Consider the following 19,349-nt stretch of genomic DNA (forward strand, 5'->3'; position numbering starts at 1 on the left):
CAATTTACCGGTCGATCTTCGTTCCAATACTCACCTATGGTCATGAGCTATGGGTCATGACAGAAAGAATGAGGTCTTGAATACAAGCGGCTGAAATTAGCTTCTTCCGTAGGGTGGCTGGGCGCTCCCTTAGAGATAGGGTGAGAAGCTCGGTCACCCGCGGAGAGCTCGGAGTAGAACCGCTTCTCCTCCACATCCAAAGGAGCCAGTTGAGGTGGCTCGGGCATCTAGTCCGGATGCCTCCTGGAGAGGTGTTCCGGGCATGTCCCACTGGGCGGAGGCCCCGGGGAAAACCCAGGACACGCTGAAGAGACTCTTGGCTGCCCTGGGAACGCCTCGGGGTCCCCCCAGAAGAGCTGGAGGAAGTGGCGGGGGTGAGGGAAGTCTGGGCATCTTTGCTTAGACTGTTGCCTCCATGTAAGGGTGGGGTCATCTGGACCCCACAAGATAGCACAAGGGTTACTTGATCCAGTTCTCTTAAACAGTCAATGGATTTAAACCCAGTTACGATGCAGAACATCTTCAGCTAATCGGACAAATTTGGTTGATGAATGAAATGAAATTTCTAGGGTTCATAGAAAAAAGGTACGTTTGATTCTTGCGGCTTCACTGCAGTGTTTCTGTGAGGCAGGTGAAGCCTTGCAGATGTGGTTTCAGGACCTGATTGGTTGGAACCCTTACTCATTCAGGCGTGTCCTAAACTTCTATCTGTGTGGCCCCTTCCTGTTGATGTTTTTTTTTTCACTCACTGACATGGAGTTCAAGTAAACCTGACGGTACTTTGTTTTACAGACCATCGGTCTCCTAGTGTATGTGTCTGGAGCTCTTGGGAAGAAAGGTCCATTTATGGTTCTGAGTCCTCTCTCTGTCCTGGAGAATTGGAGAAAAGAGCTGGAAAGGTTCCGATCCATCACTCGTTCTGATTTGAATGCGTTTCCTGGGAGGTTCATGTCGTCTCCTCCTCCTCTCCATCCTCTAGCTTTGCTCCTTCTCTGACTGTGCTGTGTTACCAAGGAGATAAGGACAGACGTGCAGAGATGCAGCTGCAAGCAAGCTCACAGGACTTCCAGGTTCTGCTCACCACGTATGAGGTCCGTTTGTTCAGTCCAAATGAAGACATCGCAGAATAAAGTTTGTTCTGAGTGTTTACAGGTTTTTGGTTCTTCCAGCTGTGTCTCAAAGATGCTTCATTCCTGAGGAGGTGAGGAAAGTTCTGAATCACATCAGACATCTGGTACTAGGTTTAAACCGACTCACAGATCAGCCCCGAGCAGCAGATTAGGCAGCGTCTACCAGCTGATGATCAGTCCTCCTTTTGCACATCTGTTAAACCAAATAAAAGAAGATTTTTGGATTTTGGAAATGTTTTTTTTCAAGCAATCAAAGCAAGAATGATGCACACAAAAAAGTCAATCAACAGAGTTTTACATCCATACAAAACATGTCAAACAGAGCATTATTAGTCATTAAGTCATTCAAACCTAAAACTAATGTTTCTGTTGCTCTGGAAGGAGCTGAAAGCTAACCCACATGTACTTATCTGACTGAAGGAATCCTGGTCAAAACATTGTAATTTATTTGGGTCTTAATGTACATTTCTTCTGCCTGAAGAGTTGAGGTCAGGACTTTGACATGGTTTTTATGAAACCGCACTTTTATTTTATCAGACATTTGATCAAAATACTTTGGATCAGTTTCCTATTCATGACCACATTCTGGCCAGAGTGTAGCTGTCTGACAGAAAACAACACTGTTTGGGGTCTAGAATACTTTCTGAGACGAACCATTCATTATCAAGTTAGTGAGTGCAGGCCCGCACCACCACAGCACTGTCACCGTGCTTTACAGTTGCTATCAGTCATGCTGCTGCTTGATAACTACAAGACTTATAAAATAATCCATTGATTTCACACTCAGACAGCTGTCATGAATGTTTTGACTTAAATTTAATTCCTAATTGTGATATAAAACCTAAAATTGTGTAGAAATGTTTTTATTAAATGTTCTTAATTAAGAAGCAGTGGCAACAATTGCTTTAAAAACCAAATATATTCATCTGACTTTTTATAATTTAAAAAGAAATGACACTGCTAGAGTGCATCCGAACTCCACGGGTTTCTCATCTTTGTTGTTCTCCTCAGGTGGAGGTGGGAGGTGCTTGTGGTGGATGAAGCTCACAGACTAAAAAATCCAAACTCTCTGTTGCACCAAACCCTGTCAGAGGTACGGAGCTGTCGCTCTTTTTGCTCCTCCTGTGTTTTCTTATTCCTATCACTCTGACCACTCCCTCTGTTGGTGTGCTTCTCACAAAGTTCTCGGTGGATTTTCGGGTCTTGCTGACTGGGACTCCCATCCAGAACAGCCTGCAGGAGCTCTACTCGCTCCTGAGCTTCATCCAGCCCAGCATCTTTGCAGCAAACGACGTGGACAGCTTCGTCGACTACTACTCCAGAGTGCAAAGCCAACCTGCTCTGGGTACAGTCCATGAGAGTACAGTAATTAGATTAGACACTCTAATTCCTGCATATTAAAAAAGGATGAGGAACTTCTCTGTTAGAAATAACAATGAAAATGAAAGGATTTCTCTTCTGTCCAAAGCCACTGAGCTGCAGAGCGTTCTGGAGCCTTTTCTGCTCCGCAGAATAAAGTCTGAGGTTGCCGTGGATTTGCCAAAGAAGACGGAGCTGGTGGTCTATCATGGCATGTCTGCTCTGCAGAAGAAGTACTACAAAGCCATTCTGATGAGGGATCTGGGTGAGGATTGGGCTCCAGAGCAGTGGATTTTAGAGGAGAGCAGAAATGAACCTTATGAATCTTGTAGATGCGTTTGGAAATGAGCAAGGCAGCAAGAACCGCCTGTTGAACATCCTGATGAACTTGAGAAAGTGTGTGGACCACCCGTACCTGTTTGATGGTGAGCTGTGCTCGGGGAAAGCAGACGGTGCGTTACACCCCACAGATGTGCTCTAATACCCGACCTCTCATCCAGGCGTGGAACCGGAACCCTTTGAGATCGGCGAGCATCTCATTGAAGCCAGTGGAAAGCTCTGCCTGCTGGACAACATGCTGGCTTACCTCCACAAAGGGTTGGTGCATTTATGGTAGTTTGACACCATCTAGTGCCACTCAAGTTCCAAGTAAAGATGAGAAAGAAGCTGAAGGGTCACATGACCTCACTAGTATAAGGGGCGGGGCCACAAGTGTTAGTTGAGCGATCTGTCAGAGGCATACTGGATGCTTTTGAAACCTCTGTAGTCCAAGCTGATTCCCTTATTGAAACACTGAAATAAAAGTTAGAAAAGGAATCAAAAACTTGGTTGACTTACGCTTAAAATAGCATTTCTGGGTATTTTTCATTCTATTTGATGAAGATCATATTTGTGACACAGTAAACACGCTGGGCGGGCCTCAAGCTCCCTGCTCCGCTCCATTCTGATGTGTCAACTTGAAGGCAAATAGATCCATCTATATTTTTGTTTTTACTTGTCAAAGCTGGCGTCTGGATCTGAAATGTACGCCTGGATAGCTCTGATATTGATCACCATTTTTGTTGAACCGCAAATGTTATGTTGGAGGTGTGAAGGGCTGTAAGCTAGTGGGAGACTTTAAACAGAGCGCAATTTGGAGCCAAGAGTCCCACCCTCAACTCAGGGGATGAATTTTTAATGAACCCCTGCTGCTCTGCAGAAATGATGTAGTAGAAAACAACACAGGTTCAACACTGAAAATAAATCAAACGGTGATGGGGGGTGGGCCATTGCCCCTGCCTACTCAGTGAAGGTGTATGAACCCTTTACTTTAAAAAAACAGAATGTTTTAAGGTTAGGCATGTGCAGAGTTTTTAAAATCAATATCTTTGTGTATTTGTTGAACTTTATTGAAAACAGTTTTTGATGTCTGTCATTCATGTGTTGAAGGGGCCACAGGGTCCTGCTGTTCTCCCAGATGACGAGGATGCTGGATATTCTTCAGGACTACATGGAGTACAGAGGTGAGTGACAACCACTACTTGTACAATAAGAATCATGAAAACATGGCGTCTGCTGCTGAAGGGTTTCCATAGACCAGTGTTTTTCAACCTTTTCTGAGCCACGGGACACTTTAACCTTAACAAAAATCCCGCAGCACACCAGCATCCAAAAATAAAAAAAAAGCATAGTCTGTATTGATCGACAGCCCCCCCCCGCAATCTCACGTGCATTTTTGTGATAATTGTGGCAGAAAAAGCAGGGAGTTGCTGCTGTTTTTTCTAAAAGATGAAATGAAAGTTAAGTTAGAAAATGTAAAACTGTTTGTGTGTTCGTTGTTGTTTCAAGACGTTTAAGAAGGACGACTCATTGTACGCTGAGGTGCTGTCACTTTAACCCAATGCATCATGGGAGATGTAGTGTGAAAACTGCCGCAAAAGGGCAGACAGACTCGCGTCTCTGAGCTTCATTGTTTTGTTCACTTGTTCCACGGTCTGATACCAGATTCTGTGGAAAGCTGCACCGCTAAAGACGAGCTTTAGCTGGTATTTTTGTTGGAACTGAGCGACTTTACGAGCTAAATTGGAACAAGGAAGTGAAGACTTTAACCACTTCTGATTGGTCAGACTGATGACGTGTGATTAAGCTTCTAAGAATGATTGGTGGAGACAGTTAAAGGGGCGGGACTTTTCCAAAAACAGCTTTAGCTGCAGCTAAATCGCAGTACCGTCATTCTTATTAAATTGTTTTTAATAGAATCAGATAAACACAAAGAAAAAAGTATTTCATGATCTTTCATATTCCTAACTACTCAGTGTTTAATCAGGCCTGTTTGGATGAACAAAGAGCTGACATCCTGGAGATGGAAAATGTTTTTAGATCAGTTAATGAGGGTGATTTCCCACGGCACACTTGACCATCAAGTTGTCAAGTGTGCCGTGAGAAATTACCCTTTCACTGAAATTACCCTTTCACCATCAAACATCAATATAATGTTAGTTTTTCTGTGTAAACTTTTTTTTGTGATCATATTGTTCAAAAATTCCAATGCTTTTGCACCAACATTGAAAAAAATATTTAAAAATCAAATCACTATTTAGAAATAATATATTTGGGTTTTTGTGAGGTTACATAAAATTGCATGTTAATAAACTGAAGGGAAAAAACAATTACCAGGGTAAAATTTAATGATTTACCGTAGTTGAAAATTATTACTTAAAATTAACTCAATTTTTATTACACTTTTAAAACAAACAGCTGCAACTTCCAGCTTTTTCTGCCCCAATTATCTCAAAAATGCATGTGAGATTGCAGAGGGACTGCACATCTATACAGACTATAGAGTTTCTCCATTTTTTATTTTTGGATGCTGGTGTCAAGGATAAAGTGTGCCGTGGCTGAAAAAGGTTAAAAAACACCGGAATAGACGACCTGAGCTTTCATGTTCAGGTTACAGCTACGAGCGTCTGGATGGATCTGTCCGAGGAGAGGAGCGCAATCTGTCAGTGAAGAACTTCAGCACCAAAGACATCTTTGTGTTTCTGCTCAGCACTAAAGCAGGTGACTGGATTCTTAATTTTTTTTACAGATTTTAAATTTTAATTTTGGTTTGATACAAAGGAAATAGTTGGAAAAAAATTACTGGTTGTGTATAGTTATTTAAATTAACACCCGCAAAACTTCAATTTGGCGGGTAGAAAAACAACTTCTACCACAAACATAAATTAATCGTTAGTTCAAAAGGGGCCCAAGTCCACAATTTTTTTCAAAATAGAGATATTATATCTTCTATGGCCTTCAAGGGAAAAGCTATCTGATTATGAGCAAAAAAGTCCCAAGTCCGTTATAATGTATTGACTTTGCTTGACATTTAAAATGCATTAAGTGACATAATTATTGATAGAAGATTCATAACTCCCCAGGAACTTCAAGACAAACATGGAATATATAACTTCTTGGAATATCAGCAACTTAAATCAATTATTACTAAAAAGTTTAAATACAGAGACAACGATTTAAAGCTACCAGATGTAGTTACCACTCTGATCAATTTCTCAATGAATAAAACTCTCTCCAAAATATACAAACTTTTATGCAATTTAGATAACAATATTTCACTTCCGACAACAAAATGGGATGCGGATTTGAGCATCAGCACAGATGAAAGTTTTTGGTCAGAACTTTGTCTAAACACCTTTAAAATGACAAAAAGTCCAAATCTGCAGCTAATCCATTTCAAAACTCTTCACAGAATTTACTACACTGGACAGAGGATGTTCAAGATGGGTCTCAGTAACTCAGACATTTGTCAGCACTGTGACAGTAATCTACCTGACAATTACATGCATGCACTATGGTTCTGCACGCCTGTCCAGGCTCTCTGGCGGCAGGTATGTGCCGATCTATCAGTCTGGCTTAAGGTTTCAATCACAGCTTCACCGTCACTTTGTGTGCTTGGTGACATGAGTGCCATCGATGTAGAAGGAGGATTAGGCTCTATCATTTTCATAACTCTTTGCATTGCTAAAAAAACTATTTTAATAAATTGGAAAAGCAAAAAAAATATAAATATAAGTCAACACAGAAATCTGCTGCTTGATCATATCAGCTTGGAAAAAATGTCAGCCCAAAGTTCAAGTAACTTCGAAAGAATTCGGTCTCTCTGGTCTCCCATAGCTAACTCCGTGACTTAGGGGGTGGGGGGGGCCTGGTCGTCGCTGCTCCTTGCCCTTCTGCCGTGGGCCGGGGTGGGGGTCGGGGCCTCCGGTGCCTGGCGGGGGTTGTTGGGGGCTCCGTTGGTCGGGGGATCGGGTCCGGCGCCTGGGTGGGGCGGGCTGGGGCGCTGCGTGGTCCTTTGGGCTTGGGTGTGGGGGTGCGTGGTGGGGGGGTGGGGTGGTGGTCTGGCCTGGCTTGGGGGGGTGGTCCCTTTGCCTGTGCTGGGGGGGGTTGGCGGGGGGCGCTGCTCGGGGGGGGGGGCCCAGCGGCGCTGGATGGGCTTCCCATCTACGCCTGGGGCTGGGATCGGCCCTTCCCTGGCTCTGGGGCGGGACGGGACAACCCTCTTGGGGCCCCCGGTCGCTCTGGGTGTCCTCCGCTTCGGCTGCGGGGTCTTGGGGGGGGTGGGGTGGGGGGTCTTGTCGGCCCTGACCTGTGGGGGGGCATTCTGGGGGAGGGGGGGGGTCCACTATTGGTACGGGGCAGGGGGGGTTGACGGGTCGGGGTCTCCGCTGAGGCCATCGGCGGTTTCCCCGGCCGGTTGGCTGCCTCGGTCCCGTCGAGGCCTGACCAGAGCTCTTCTAAGGCCGGCGTTTGGGGGTGGGGGCCTGGGCTTGCTCCGGGGGGGGCCGGCGCTTTCTGGCTCCTCTCTCTCTTTGTGGGGGGGGTGGTGCTGGGCCTGGGGTGTCGGCGCCTCCGGGGGTGGGGCCCCTGGGCTTGGTGGGCCTGGCCCCCTTGCTGGGGGGGGGGCAGGGGACAGCTGTTTGACCACCGGGGGACAGTCTATCAGTTGTCCCCAACTTACCCCCTTCCTCATATAACCTCATAATAGGGTGAGGGGGTGGGGGGCTTAGCCTGCGATGAGCCTTGGGGGGGGGTTTACTAGGCAGTGGCCCCCCTCCTATGGTTGCCGTATGGAGTGGGCCCCCCCTCTTTCGGTTTTACTTGCACCTTAGACATGTAGGGCCCTTGGTAGGGGGGGTGCTTGGACATCACTGCCAGCAAGCAGCGGATGTCCTCCTAGCACCCTACCCGCCAATTTTAACCGCACCTTAGACATTTAGGGCCCCTTGGTGTGGAGGGTGAGGGTACATCACTGTGAGTAATCAGGAGATGTCCCCTTAGTGCCCTACTCGCCAATTTTAACTGCACCCCCCTTAGTACACACACCCCTCCCCCCTCAATATATACATCCCAACATAAACACACACACATGCACACACACACCATCTCAAACACACATACACGCACACACATTTTGCAAGGAAGGTGGGACCTGGGTCCATCTGTCCCCTGCCTCTTCCCTGGTGGGGGGTGCGGGCCCCTTTGCAGCGGCGGCCGTGTCCCCGGGGTGCCGGCTTCCTGGGCCCGGCGGTGCTCTCTCCGCGCGGTGGGGGAGTTCACATTACATCTGAGCCGGGGGTGTCTGGTCCCTGGGGGGTGGGTTCTGGTCCTTGCTCCTGAGTGCTGGGCCCCGCCAAATTTCCAACTGTGGCCGAGCCTGGTCGGGCCATATTTATAACACCCCTTGTGGGCCCTCTTTTTTTCCCCGGGGTTCCCCCCTCCTGGGCGGGGGCGGCGGGCCCCCTGCCTCGCTCCTCCCTGGACCAACCGTGGGCCGGGCGGATGGCTGCCTGGAGTGCGGAGCGGGTCTCCCTTGGGGGGTCCTGGCTCGTACCTGGGGTTGGGGCGGGGGGATGCCCGGAACTCCTGGGTGGTGGTGGGGTGCTCGTTTGGGGCTGTGGGCGTCCTTCTCCGGTGGGGCTCTGCGTTGGGTTCTCCCGGCGCGGCGGGGGGGCTGCTCTCCTGGTTGGGCTGGGGCGGCGCTCTCTTTCCCTCCGTGCTTCCCTGGCCTCTGGCTCTGGGGGCCTTGCGGCGGCCCTGCTGGCCCTGGCCTGGGTGGCGGGCTTGGTCGCCCGGGCGGCGGTTGTTCCCTGCCGGTTCCCGTGTGGCGTTGGGGGGATTCCGGCTGCCGCTGCTGCTGCGGTGGGGGTCTTGGGGTGGGGATGGCTGGGCACTCTCCCTCCTTCTTTTCACGTTCCACCATCCATTTTAGAAGAACATAAAACCTCACCTGAGCACTGGTGTTAGCTCACCTTTGCACTAATAGCTTGCATGACTGAATGACTGAAATGTTTCACACTAGTTGGTTTTAAGGCATAAGTATGCGTGTGTGAACACTATCTGTTTTGTGTACATGTCGACAGGTGGACATTTTTGCAGCTAGCAGGTGTGTTTATAACATTTGAGTGTGTGTGTGGACGGGCCCCGCCCTTTTTGTACTGCATTTGAACCTTACCATAATGATTAACAACCAGTAAACTTGTTGCTGTATGCTGCTTCATGGTCTTATCCCCCTTCCCCTCCTATTATCACCCCATACCCCCCCCTCTCTCTAGCGTCCCTCTCTCTTCTTCCCCTCTTTCCTTTTCCGTCCGGTCCAACACCAAAGATTTTCAGACATGATTGAAATTAATAAAGTTTGGCCTCAATTACAAAAGGGGTTTATTCAGACATACCTTTGGTTTGTCAGAAGATTAATAACCCCTCTTGTTAAAGCAAAATATGTCCAACACAAGAGGCCCTCAGCTCTCGTCTGTCTGCCCAGCTGTTGGACAGGACAAGTTATAAAAAAAAATAAAAAATAAAAAATAAAATGCATTAAGTGCAAAATTCCTGGACTTGGGCCTCTCTTGCATGGGTTTTGCTTTATCCCATTGATGGCAGCACTAGTTATCCAATATGGCAGCGCCCCTGTTTAATTCAAGAAGGGCCCAAGTCCAGAGACTTTAGTTTGCTAGTCCTCTGAAATTTTAAAAGTGAGGTGCTTCATATTATAGCATTTGTAAGCTATGAACTGGTGCTAAATCTGGGTAAAGTATTAATCATTTTTTGTAGCCTCCCTTTAAGCTATGCAAATAAAATCAATTCCCGGAAAAACAAACCTCTTGGACTTGGGCCCCTTTTGAACTAACCAATTCAAATCCCACAGTTGGTTCAAACATTTATCTCTGACTTTATTGCGCTGATGAGCACTCACTATTGCTGCATTCAAGTCTGCTGGTAATTTCTAGGATTTGCTCACACTGACATCATTTAACACAAACACACATTCTCACTTATTGCTCCATGTCTTTGTAACTCTTTGTAACGACTAAGACTCACAACAAACATGCACTGATCTGTGAGAACACACAATGAGGCAAATAAAGCAAAATGTTGCACATATTTCAATGTATGCATGTTTTTTTTCTATGCACAAGATTTTTGAAAGAAAAAAAGGAACATGTGACGCAGTGGTTAGCACTCTTGCCTCACAGCAAGAAGGCCCCCGGTTCAAGTCCCGGCTGGGGGGCATGAAAAACACTACATCAATGGGGGACCTTTCTGTGTGGAGTTTGCATGTTCTCCCCGTGCATGCGTGGGTTTTCTCCGAGATCTCCGGCTTCCTTCCACTGTCCAAAAACATGCTTCGTAGGTTGATTGGCAACTCTAAATTGTCCATAGGTGTGAGTGTGAGAGCGAATGGATGAGTGATTGAGGATATTCTACCCTGCGACAGACTGGCGACCAATCCAGGGCATCCCCTGCCTACGCCCAAGTGGCCGGGATAGGCTCCAGCAACCCCGTGACCCCGAAAGGGAATAAACGGTCAAGAAGATGAATGAATGAATGAATGAATGAATGAATGAAAAAGGAACATAAAAGTGATTATTTTTTGTTTATCAATATTTTTAATATTTTTTCTGCTGTTGTACTTTGAAAAATACATTTGTGGTTTGGACAGAGTTCATTTTATGGAGCCCGTGACCTGACATGAGGGAAAAAATCATTAAATTCTTCCTACAAATTAGGATTTCGTTACCACGAAAAAGTATTTTGTTTTGACAAAATAACAATTCGTTCCCACAAAAAAGTTAAATCCTTCCCTTGAAATGTTTATTCGTTTGAACAAAGAAATATTTAAGATGAATAAAATTCTGAAAATCGTCTCATCTACTTTGTTAGATTGCAAAGTTTCTCTTTGCAATGTGTGTTAATACACTAAATCTATTAAATAATTTGTGAGAATAAGCATACCGTAAATCAACTCATGCAGTAAGTCATTTACAAACATGGATGTAGACAATACTTGGATTTACAGCAGAAACATTCAAATTCCTGTCTGTGTTTATCTCATTACAATGCAAGGAAGACATGGATAATGTGTAGAATAGGGGTTAATTTATTTTGAAAAGCTCTACAAAAGCATTGGTAATCAGGCCTCCCTGATGAAAGATAAAAACAAAAATCAAACTAGAGGATCCTTTTATAATGGTGTTGTTGAAAATAAGAAAAATATAAGATTTAGGAGTTCATGCTGGCTGCCTGTCTGCCAGCCAGCTATCCGGGTGCTGGCTTAGCACGAAAACAAGGTTTTTACCCCATGTCAGGTCACAGGCAGCGTAAATTTCCTAAAATAAAAGTTCAAGTTGTAATAAAATTACCTTGACTAGAAATAAAAATTCTAAAGGTTCCGAGATCAGAAATGTCTTCTATTAAAACAACATTACAATAACGGTTTTGCTTTTAAATACATACATTATTTTTCCAAATTAGTAGAAATCTAATTTTGCTGGTAGACTTTGGATGCCCCCCCGTCACCAAAAAACTGAATTTAGAGCTCTGGATGTGGATAATGGTTTCTTGTTGTTGACACATTTTCTGATCCTTCCTGTTGCAGAGATAAAACTAGCAAAGGAAGAAAAGCAGACTGATAAAATATTGCACAAAATCTGGTGCAAAATCAGCACTTTTTTCTGTCTTATCTAGAGAGTGAAAGGAGGAAAACGAGGCTGTTGCACGGTTGCAACCTATTTCCTTGGCACTACAAAAATGCGAAAAACTTTTATTATTATTATTTACCAAGGCTGTGTCCCACCAAGGTGGGGTAGCCTAGACAAGGCACACAATTTTAGCTCCCTCTGTCTCTTCCCCAAACCCTCCTCCTTCAGTGCGTGAGTGCGTGTGTGCGTATGTGCGTGCGACTGGTCTGAGATCTGGTCTAAGCCACACCACACTGCACCAGGGTCAGCTGCACAGCCCAGTGTGGGCACCTCCACTGCAGGGCCTCAGCCAAGGCTGGTTTCCCCTTGCCGCTTCATCCCAAGACCAGACCTCTACCACACCCATCCATTCATCCATACACAAACTCTCTCCACCCATCCCTGTCCTGAGCAGCCTCTCTCCCCTGCACCACAGTCATCCCTCTTGCATTCAACGCTCTTTTTACACCCTCTGTCCATCCCATTCGCGGTCTTCCTCTCATTCTCACTCCACTCACATCAGATTCATATACCTTTTTCACCAATCGCTCCCTTTCCATTCTTTCAACATGTCCAAACCATCCCAGTGCCTTTTGCTCTGCTCTTTCAGCCAACTCTCGCGTCACACCAGTTCTCTCTCGGATAACTTCATTTCTCATACGATCCATACGCGTCACACCACACATACTCCTCAAACATCTCATCTCAACTACATTCAGCTTCCTCTTTTCCGCCACTTTCAGACTCCATGTTTCAGCCCCATATAACGCTGCAGGCACCACCACACCCTCATACAATCTCCTTTTTGCATCCTTTCCCAGTGATCTACATTCAAACACTCTCTTCATTCCCCCCCATATCTTTCGTACTTCATTCATTCTAAACTCTACCTCTCCCCCCATTCCACCATCCACACAGACACACGACCCTAAATACTGAAAACACTCTACCTCTTCCAACAACTCCCCATTTAATGCCACATTCAATCTGCGTTCACCCTTTAACCTCGTACACCTCATCACCTTACTCTTTTCCACATTCACTCTCAACTTCCTTCTGTCGCACACCCTTCCAAACTCCTCAACCAGACGTCCCAAGTTCTCTTCTGAGTCAGCCACTAGTGCAGTATCATCTGCAAACAGCAACTGATTCACACTCCATTCACTGCCGTCAGTATTTATCATGCTCACACCCGTACCCGACACCCTTTCATTCACCTCTTTTACCACACCATCCATATACACGTTAAACAACCACGGAGACATCACGCATCCCTGACGCAGACCAACCCTCACAGGAAACCACTCACTCATGCTATTTCCCACTCTCACACACGCTCTACTGTGTCTATAGAAACTCTTCACACCTTCCAACAATCTACCATCAATACCATACATACTCAACACCACCCACAACGCCTCTCTATCAATCCTATCATACGCCTTCTCTAAATCCATGAATGCCCAAAACACCTCCCTCCCCTTAGCCAAAAACTTTTCACACACCTGTCTCACAACAAACACCTGATCCACACACCCTCTACCTCTCCTGAAACCACACTGCTCTTCACCAATCATACACTCAGTTCCCTCCACTACCCTATTAATCAGCACTCTCCCATATACTTTGCCTACAACACTCAACAGACTAATACCCCTAAAACTACCACATTCATACTTATCACCCTTACCCTTGTACAGGGGAACCACACACGCACTCATCCAATCAAGCGGCACCTGCCCATTTGCAAAACACACATTCAACAATCTCACTAACCACTCAATCACGATCGCTCCACCACACTTCAGGCATTCCCCAGCACACCCATCCACACCTGCAGCCTTTCCTACTTTCAACTTTCCCACAGCTTGCTCAACTTCCTCTCCTGTAATCAACGTTTCATTCAACTCTCCCAATACATTCAGTCTACTTTCCCTTCCATCCATCCCAATCACAGCATCCCGATCTTCCTCCACATTCAGCAGCCTCTCGAAATACTCTGCCCATCTTTTTCTTACTGCATTCCCCTCATTCAACATCCTTCCATCCTCTGTTTTCACTTTCTCCTCCCTCCCCGACACTCCCTTTCGCACCCTCTTCACCTCCTTCCAAAACATTTTCTTGTTTTCTCGAAAATTATCAGTCAACTGTCTGCCCCACCTTTCGTCCGCAGCCGCTCTTGCCTCACGCACAGCTCTCTTAGCCTCCCTTTTCTTCTCCTTATAACACTCATATGACTCCCTGTCCTTTCTCTGTAGCCATACTTCGTACACACATCTCTTCTCAGCTACAGCCAACCTTACATCCTCGCACCACCATTCACTTCCCTTTCTTAGACCACCCCCAACACGTCTCACACCACACACTTCCTCTGCACTTCCAACCACTGCACTTTTGAACTGTTGCCATTCTTCCTCCACTCCAACAACCATTTGCTCCTTCACCATATTCCACTTGCCACCTAATTCCTTCTGATACTCACACATTTTCTCTCTGTTCTTCAAAACACTCACTCTCAGAACTTTTCTTGCCTCCCCACTCTTTCTCGATCTCACCCATGGCATACCCACACGCAACCTTCCTTCCACCAAATAGTGATCAGACATACCTCCACACTCTCCCCTCCTCACACTTACATCTAGCAATCTACTACATGCAACCTTTGAAACCACCACATAATCCATCAGTGCTTTGTCAATCACTCTTCCACCACTCTGCCTCACCCACGTATACTTATGGATCTCTTTCTTTCTGAACCATGTATTCCCAATCACCATCTCTCTTTCAGTGCACATTCCTATCAGTCTCTCACCATTATCATTCTTTCCAGGAACACCATGCCCGCCAACAACACCCTCAATTTTCTCATCACCCACTCTAGCATTCAGATCTCCCATCAGCACTACATTCACATTTGCTCCAAATCCTTGCAAGCACTCATCCAAGTCATTCCAGAAGGTCACTCTCTCCTCTTCGTTCCTCTCACTGCCAGGACCATATGCACTCACGAACACCCACAGCTCCTTCCGAAATTTCGCTTTCACCCATATCAGTCTTGGTGAAACCTCCTTCCATTCAACCACACATCGTCTCACCTCACAGCTCACCAGCAAAGCCACACCTTCTCTTGCTCTCCCGCTCTCTACACCAGACATTCTCCCACTCACACTTCCAAACACACACTCACCCTTCCCTTTCATCTTTGTCTCACTCAGTGCTAACACGCTCATTCCCCTCCTTTCAAACATCCTTCCAATCAGATCTCTTTTGCTTCCGTCTGTACTACACCCCCGCACATTCAACGACCCAATCTTAAGGGTTTGGGGAGGTAATCTCCCCTTCCCAACTCTACCCTGTCCGTATTTAGGAATGTAGTTACAGGGGAGAGGATTCCCAGTCCTCTCGCTCCGTCCCTTTTAGTCGCCTTTTACGACACGCAGGGAATACGTTGGTAGTATTCTTTACGACCCCCCCTAAGCGAAAAACTTACTCATATTTAAATATAAACTTGAAAATGAAGGCAAACAAGGGTTAACTTTAAAACAGCAAAGTAGGTTGAAAAAAAGGGTTTGGAATTACTAAAAGTATTCACAAAATTTGCAAGTCTTTCACACATTTCCTCTAGTTAAATCCAAATTCAGTAAATTCAGAATTCATGGATAGAAAAAAAAAATCATTTTTCTTTTTGGTATATGTTCTTTTGTTTGTGTATATATTTAACTGGCAGCTTTTTTTTTACATGAATTAGCATTAATCAGCTTTTCTCCACTATTTTAAACTGGCCAATTTAGCTTTTAGCTGCATTTTTAGTTTGATTTTGTTAGTATTTTAATATTGTTTACCCTTATTTAGCTTTCTTGAACAGGCTTACACTTTAGCTGAATTAACTTTCTGCCGTAAATGTGGATTTTCAGTCTTTTTCCAACATATCTAGCATTATCCTGACAGTGTTTGCAGTTATAAAAGCTGTGTTTACATCAAATTTTCCTTCCAAAAATCTAACTGAGTTACATTCCCTTTAGTTTTAGCAACTAGCGGTTAGCTTGGCAGCAGTTGTCTAAGCCTTATAAACAAATATGCCATTACTGCTTTTTAAGAGGCTGTAGAATCTTTGATTAACAGTGTCACATCTTAGCAATCACATTTATGTTTTCTATGGAAAGTAAATGCACTTGTTATCTTATAAATACCCTGATTAAATGTTTTGCTAACGTCTATTTTCCATGTAAAAATATTTTTTCTAACAGTTCTGAGGAAGTGTCTTAAAAATATATATTTTCTTACAATAAAACAGTTTATGTTGAGATATGCAAAGACAAATTACTTTACTTTTTTTTGTTGGGTTCATTAAATGTAATTATTTCTAATACTAAATACTAGTGCTGGGTGGTATGGAAAAAATGTAATGTTAAGATGAAGTATCTTTTCAGTTATTCTCCAGAAAAACCTGAAAAAATGTGCTTACTCTCCTCTGACTTTATTTTTTTTAAATGACATGTAATGAAATGACAAAAAAACATTTTAGTGCAGCAAAATAAACGGAATGAGAACAGATGTGTGCGACTTGGACTGGCTTTAACATTTGTTTCAAAAATAAAGTTATCTAAACTGAATTTGCAAAGTTACTTTTTAGAATATTTTTTAAAGTGCACAACAGTTTCACGTTTCTGAATAGAAAGACACATTTTTGCACAAAAGTTTAGCAAAAATAAAACTTTTAACTTTTTAGTGGGACCTTTTCTCATATGGCGTGCCTTGTGCGACAGACGGCTTAATCTAAAGCTGGCTGTAGTTTTTCTTTTCACAACTTGCCGCCGCTGTTCCACAACATTTTGTTTAAATCTTATATATTCTTTTTTGTGGACCTTTCTGAAGTGGTAGAAGAGGTTTGTTGTGTTAGCATCTGGCGCAGGAGCAAGCTTCTTGCATAGTTTGCATAGTGTGGTCTTCTGCTCCTCATCGGACGTCTTCAATTAAAATGCAGCCAAATCACAGACGTGCTCCCGCTTTTGCTTAACGCATTTTTTTTGAGCCGCCTGCCTGCCTATGCAAGTGTCTTGTGCTATTTGATGATATGTTTGCTGTAATAATTGATAGAATTGGGTTAGAAACAACAAAAACAGAAGAGAAAAGGCACAATAGACTTTTCTATCGCCCTCACACGATGATATATCATATCACCCGGCACTATTAAATACCATCTTCAGAACTTACTGAATCCCTTTCAGATTCACGGAGTTACTGTAGCCAGTTATCCCAGCTACTGTTAGGGGAAGGCGGTGTTCACCCTGAACAGGTCGCCAGTCTGTTGCAGGCTCACACACACACACACACACACACACATTCACACCTAAGGACATTTCAGAGTCACCAAATAAACTATGAAGCATGATTTTGGACGGTGGGAGGAAACCGGAGTGCCCGGAAAAAACCCACACAGAAAAACCCAGCCGGGATTTGAACCAGGGCCTTTTTGCTATGAGGCGAGAGCGCTCAACACTGAGCCACTCTGCAGCCCTTCAATGGTAGTTACTCTATATGAAAAGGTTTTACTGACGTCCTCAGCAGTTTCTCATAAATAAGCTCACATGGCACACCTTGCTTTGCCGTCATGAATCTTGCAGGAGGAGTGGGCATCAACCTCACTGCTGCTGACACGGTCATTTTTGTGGACAGTGACTTCAATCCACAGAATGACCTGCAGGCGGCGGCACGGTGCCATAGGATTGGCCAAAACAGGTAACATGGAAACACGTTTTTAAAAGCAAAACAAAAAACCTGTGACAGCTAGATGTCAGACTTGTCAAAAAAGAGTCTTTATTGAGAACCGAGGAGATCAGAAATTGAACCATCAACCCTTTAACAGGAAGTCATTTTAATTTTAGTTGCAAATCTGCTCTTTTCATGTAAATAACCACATTAGTTTAAGCTTTTAAAAGACCCACTCTGATGAAGATGGTTTTTTTGGCATTTGTTCTGATGATGGAGGACATATCTTAGGAAACTTAAACTTAAAATTGCATTTTTAAGTATTTTTTTATTCAAATCGTTGTGTATCAGGAGCAGACAAAAAAATGTGTACCGTATTTTCCGGACTATAATTCACTCCGGAGTATAAGTCGCACCAGCCCAAAAATGCATTATAAAGTAGAAAAAACACAGAGAAGTCGCACTGGACTATAAGTCGCATTTTGACGAGAAATTTATTTGACAAAATCTGAGACCAAGAGCTAATAACTTGCACAACCTTATGACACAATCATAGCAGACTGTTTATCTCATAATTTCACAGTAATTCTTTCTCAAACTTATTTATTTATTCCTTTCATGAAGCATCATTGGCCAACTAATACTCTGTTTTCATCCTGTATTTGTAGAAACGGTTGTCATTTTTATCGCATTTCTGAATCTATGAAATCATTGGAAAATAGAATATTATGTTGTTAACCTTCAAGATCTTATTGTAAAAAAAGTTTGCTGATTCTCTGAGTCACTTAACATACTCTAAACACTTAACATACCTCATACATCAAATTGACCCAGGAACATCATCTCTGTTCCTCACAAATGAAAATAACAGGAGGGTTAACAATGTATTTATTTCATTTTATTTCTAATATAAGTCGCTGCGGAGTATAAGTCGCACCCCTTGCCAAACTATGAAAAAAAGGGCGACTTATAGTCCGGAAAATACGGTATTTATTTATGGGGGTGGGAGAGCACGTATACGCAGAGCTCTCAGCAATGGGGAGCAGAAGGGGGGCAGGCTGGCTCCACTCCAACAGTCCAGACGTTTTCAAAATAACGGCCGCTCTGCAGAAACTATGTCCTACAAAACAACAACTTTTGTTTTGGTTGAAAACGGCTTAATCATGATTTTAAAAAAAAACACTACAAATGCTTTGAAACTGGATCACAAGATGATCAGAGTGGATCTCTAAACTTCCCACAGGCCTGTGAAGCAGATCCGGCTCCTGGCTAGAGACACGGTGGAGGAGATCATGTACTCGCGCGCCGCGTCCAAGCTGCAGCTCACCAACACTGTCATTCAAGATGGACGTTTCTCTTTACTGGATCAAGCTCATTCAGCAGCCGCAGGCGTGCAGGTAAGTTCCCGTTTGCACGACGATCCGGTTTCTCCACAAGTCCTCGTGATCCGGCTTCCATGTCCCGTCCCTTCCAGTTAAGTGAAATCTTGAAGTTTGGGGTAGATAAGCTCCTGTCATCAGATGAAAGCTCGGTGCAGGATGTAAACCTCCAGAATATATTTGGGTCATCGCGAGGCGGTCAGTGGGTCGATGACGAGGACTTGAAGGCAGTTGCAGAAGAGGAAGAAGAGGAGGAAAGACCTGAATCTGACGAGCTGAGTATGTTCTTTTTACTTCAAAATATTTCTCTGTTTGACCTTCGACGAGCGGTTGTCTCCTCCTCTAGACCACATGTACATCTTTGAGGGCGTAGACTACAGTCGGGACCCAAGCTCCGAGGACCGGAAGATCTTTGACCGTTTGCTGGAGGAGCAGCTGGCTGAGATTCAGAAGGCTGTGGGGGAGGGACGAGCTCTGAGACACAAAGCTGGAGTGAGATTCTTAAACCAGTTTACAAACCTAAACTTAAGACACTAGAGAAATTCCCTCTCCACTCAAGTCTTTATTATCCTTATGGGAGATTTCAGGTCTGGACTTTGATCAATCTCTCTTTTTTTTTTTTTTTGGTGATACTTTTGATGTAGTTTCAGCCAAAAGTCAATTTTGATGTATTTTGTTCAAAGATCTTTTATGTTTTGTTTAGATGAGTTTTGGTTTTCTCCAAAAACTGTCCTGCATAGATATGTAGTTAAAAATGTTCTTCACTTTAACAT

At 44.4% G+C, this 19,349-nt stretch overlaps 1 protein-coding gene across 1 annotated transcript in view; it reads left to right on the forward strand.

The window, feature by feature from the left end:
- chd1l (chromodomain helicase DNA binding protein 1-like) overlaps nt 1-19,349 on the forward strand; it is a 30,752-nt gene that overhangs the window by 2,885 nt on the left and 8,518 nt on the right. Inside the window, exons 3-16 of the mRNA XM_078945707.1 lie at nt 793-899; nt 980-1,091; nt 1,170-1,201; nt 2,142-2,223; nt 2,313-2,475; nt 2,599-2,754; nt 2,822-2,914; nt 2,990-3,086; nt 3,918-3,991; nt 5,418-5,528; nt 17,113-17,227; nt 18,441-18,594; nt 18,672-18,855; nt 18,923-19,068. Coding sequence (XP_078801833.1) covers nt 793-899; nt 980-1,091; nt 1,170-1,201; nt 2,142-2,223; nt 2,313-2,475; nt 2,599-2,754; nt 2,822-2,914; nt 2,990-3,086; nt 3,918-3,991; nt 5,418-5,528; nt 17,113-17,227; nt 18,441-18,594; nt 18,672-18,855; nt 18,923-19,068 — 1,626 coding nt within the window. The remainder of the gene's footprint in view (nt 1-792; nt 900-979; nt 1,092-1,169; nt 1,202-2,141; nt 2,224-2,312; nt 2,476-2,598; nt 2,755-2,821; nt 2,915-2,989; nt 3,087-3,917; nt 3,992-5,417; nt 5,529-17,112; nt 17,228-18,440; nt 18,595-18,671; nt 18,856-18,922; nt 19,069-19,349) is intronic.

The sequence above is a fragment of the Oryzias latipes genome, chromosome 4 (genome assembly GCF_053564925.1).
Source record: "Oryzias latipes strain Hd-rR chromosome 4, Olatipes_Hd-rR_3.1".
In the NCBI taxonomy this organism is placed as follows: Eukaryota; Metazoa; Chordata; class Actinopteri; order Beloniformes; family Adrianichthyidae; genus Oryzias; species Oryzias latipes.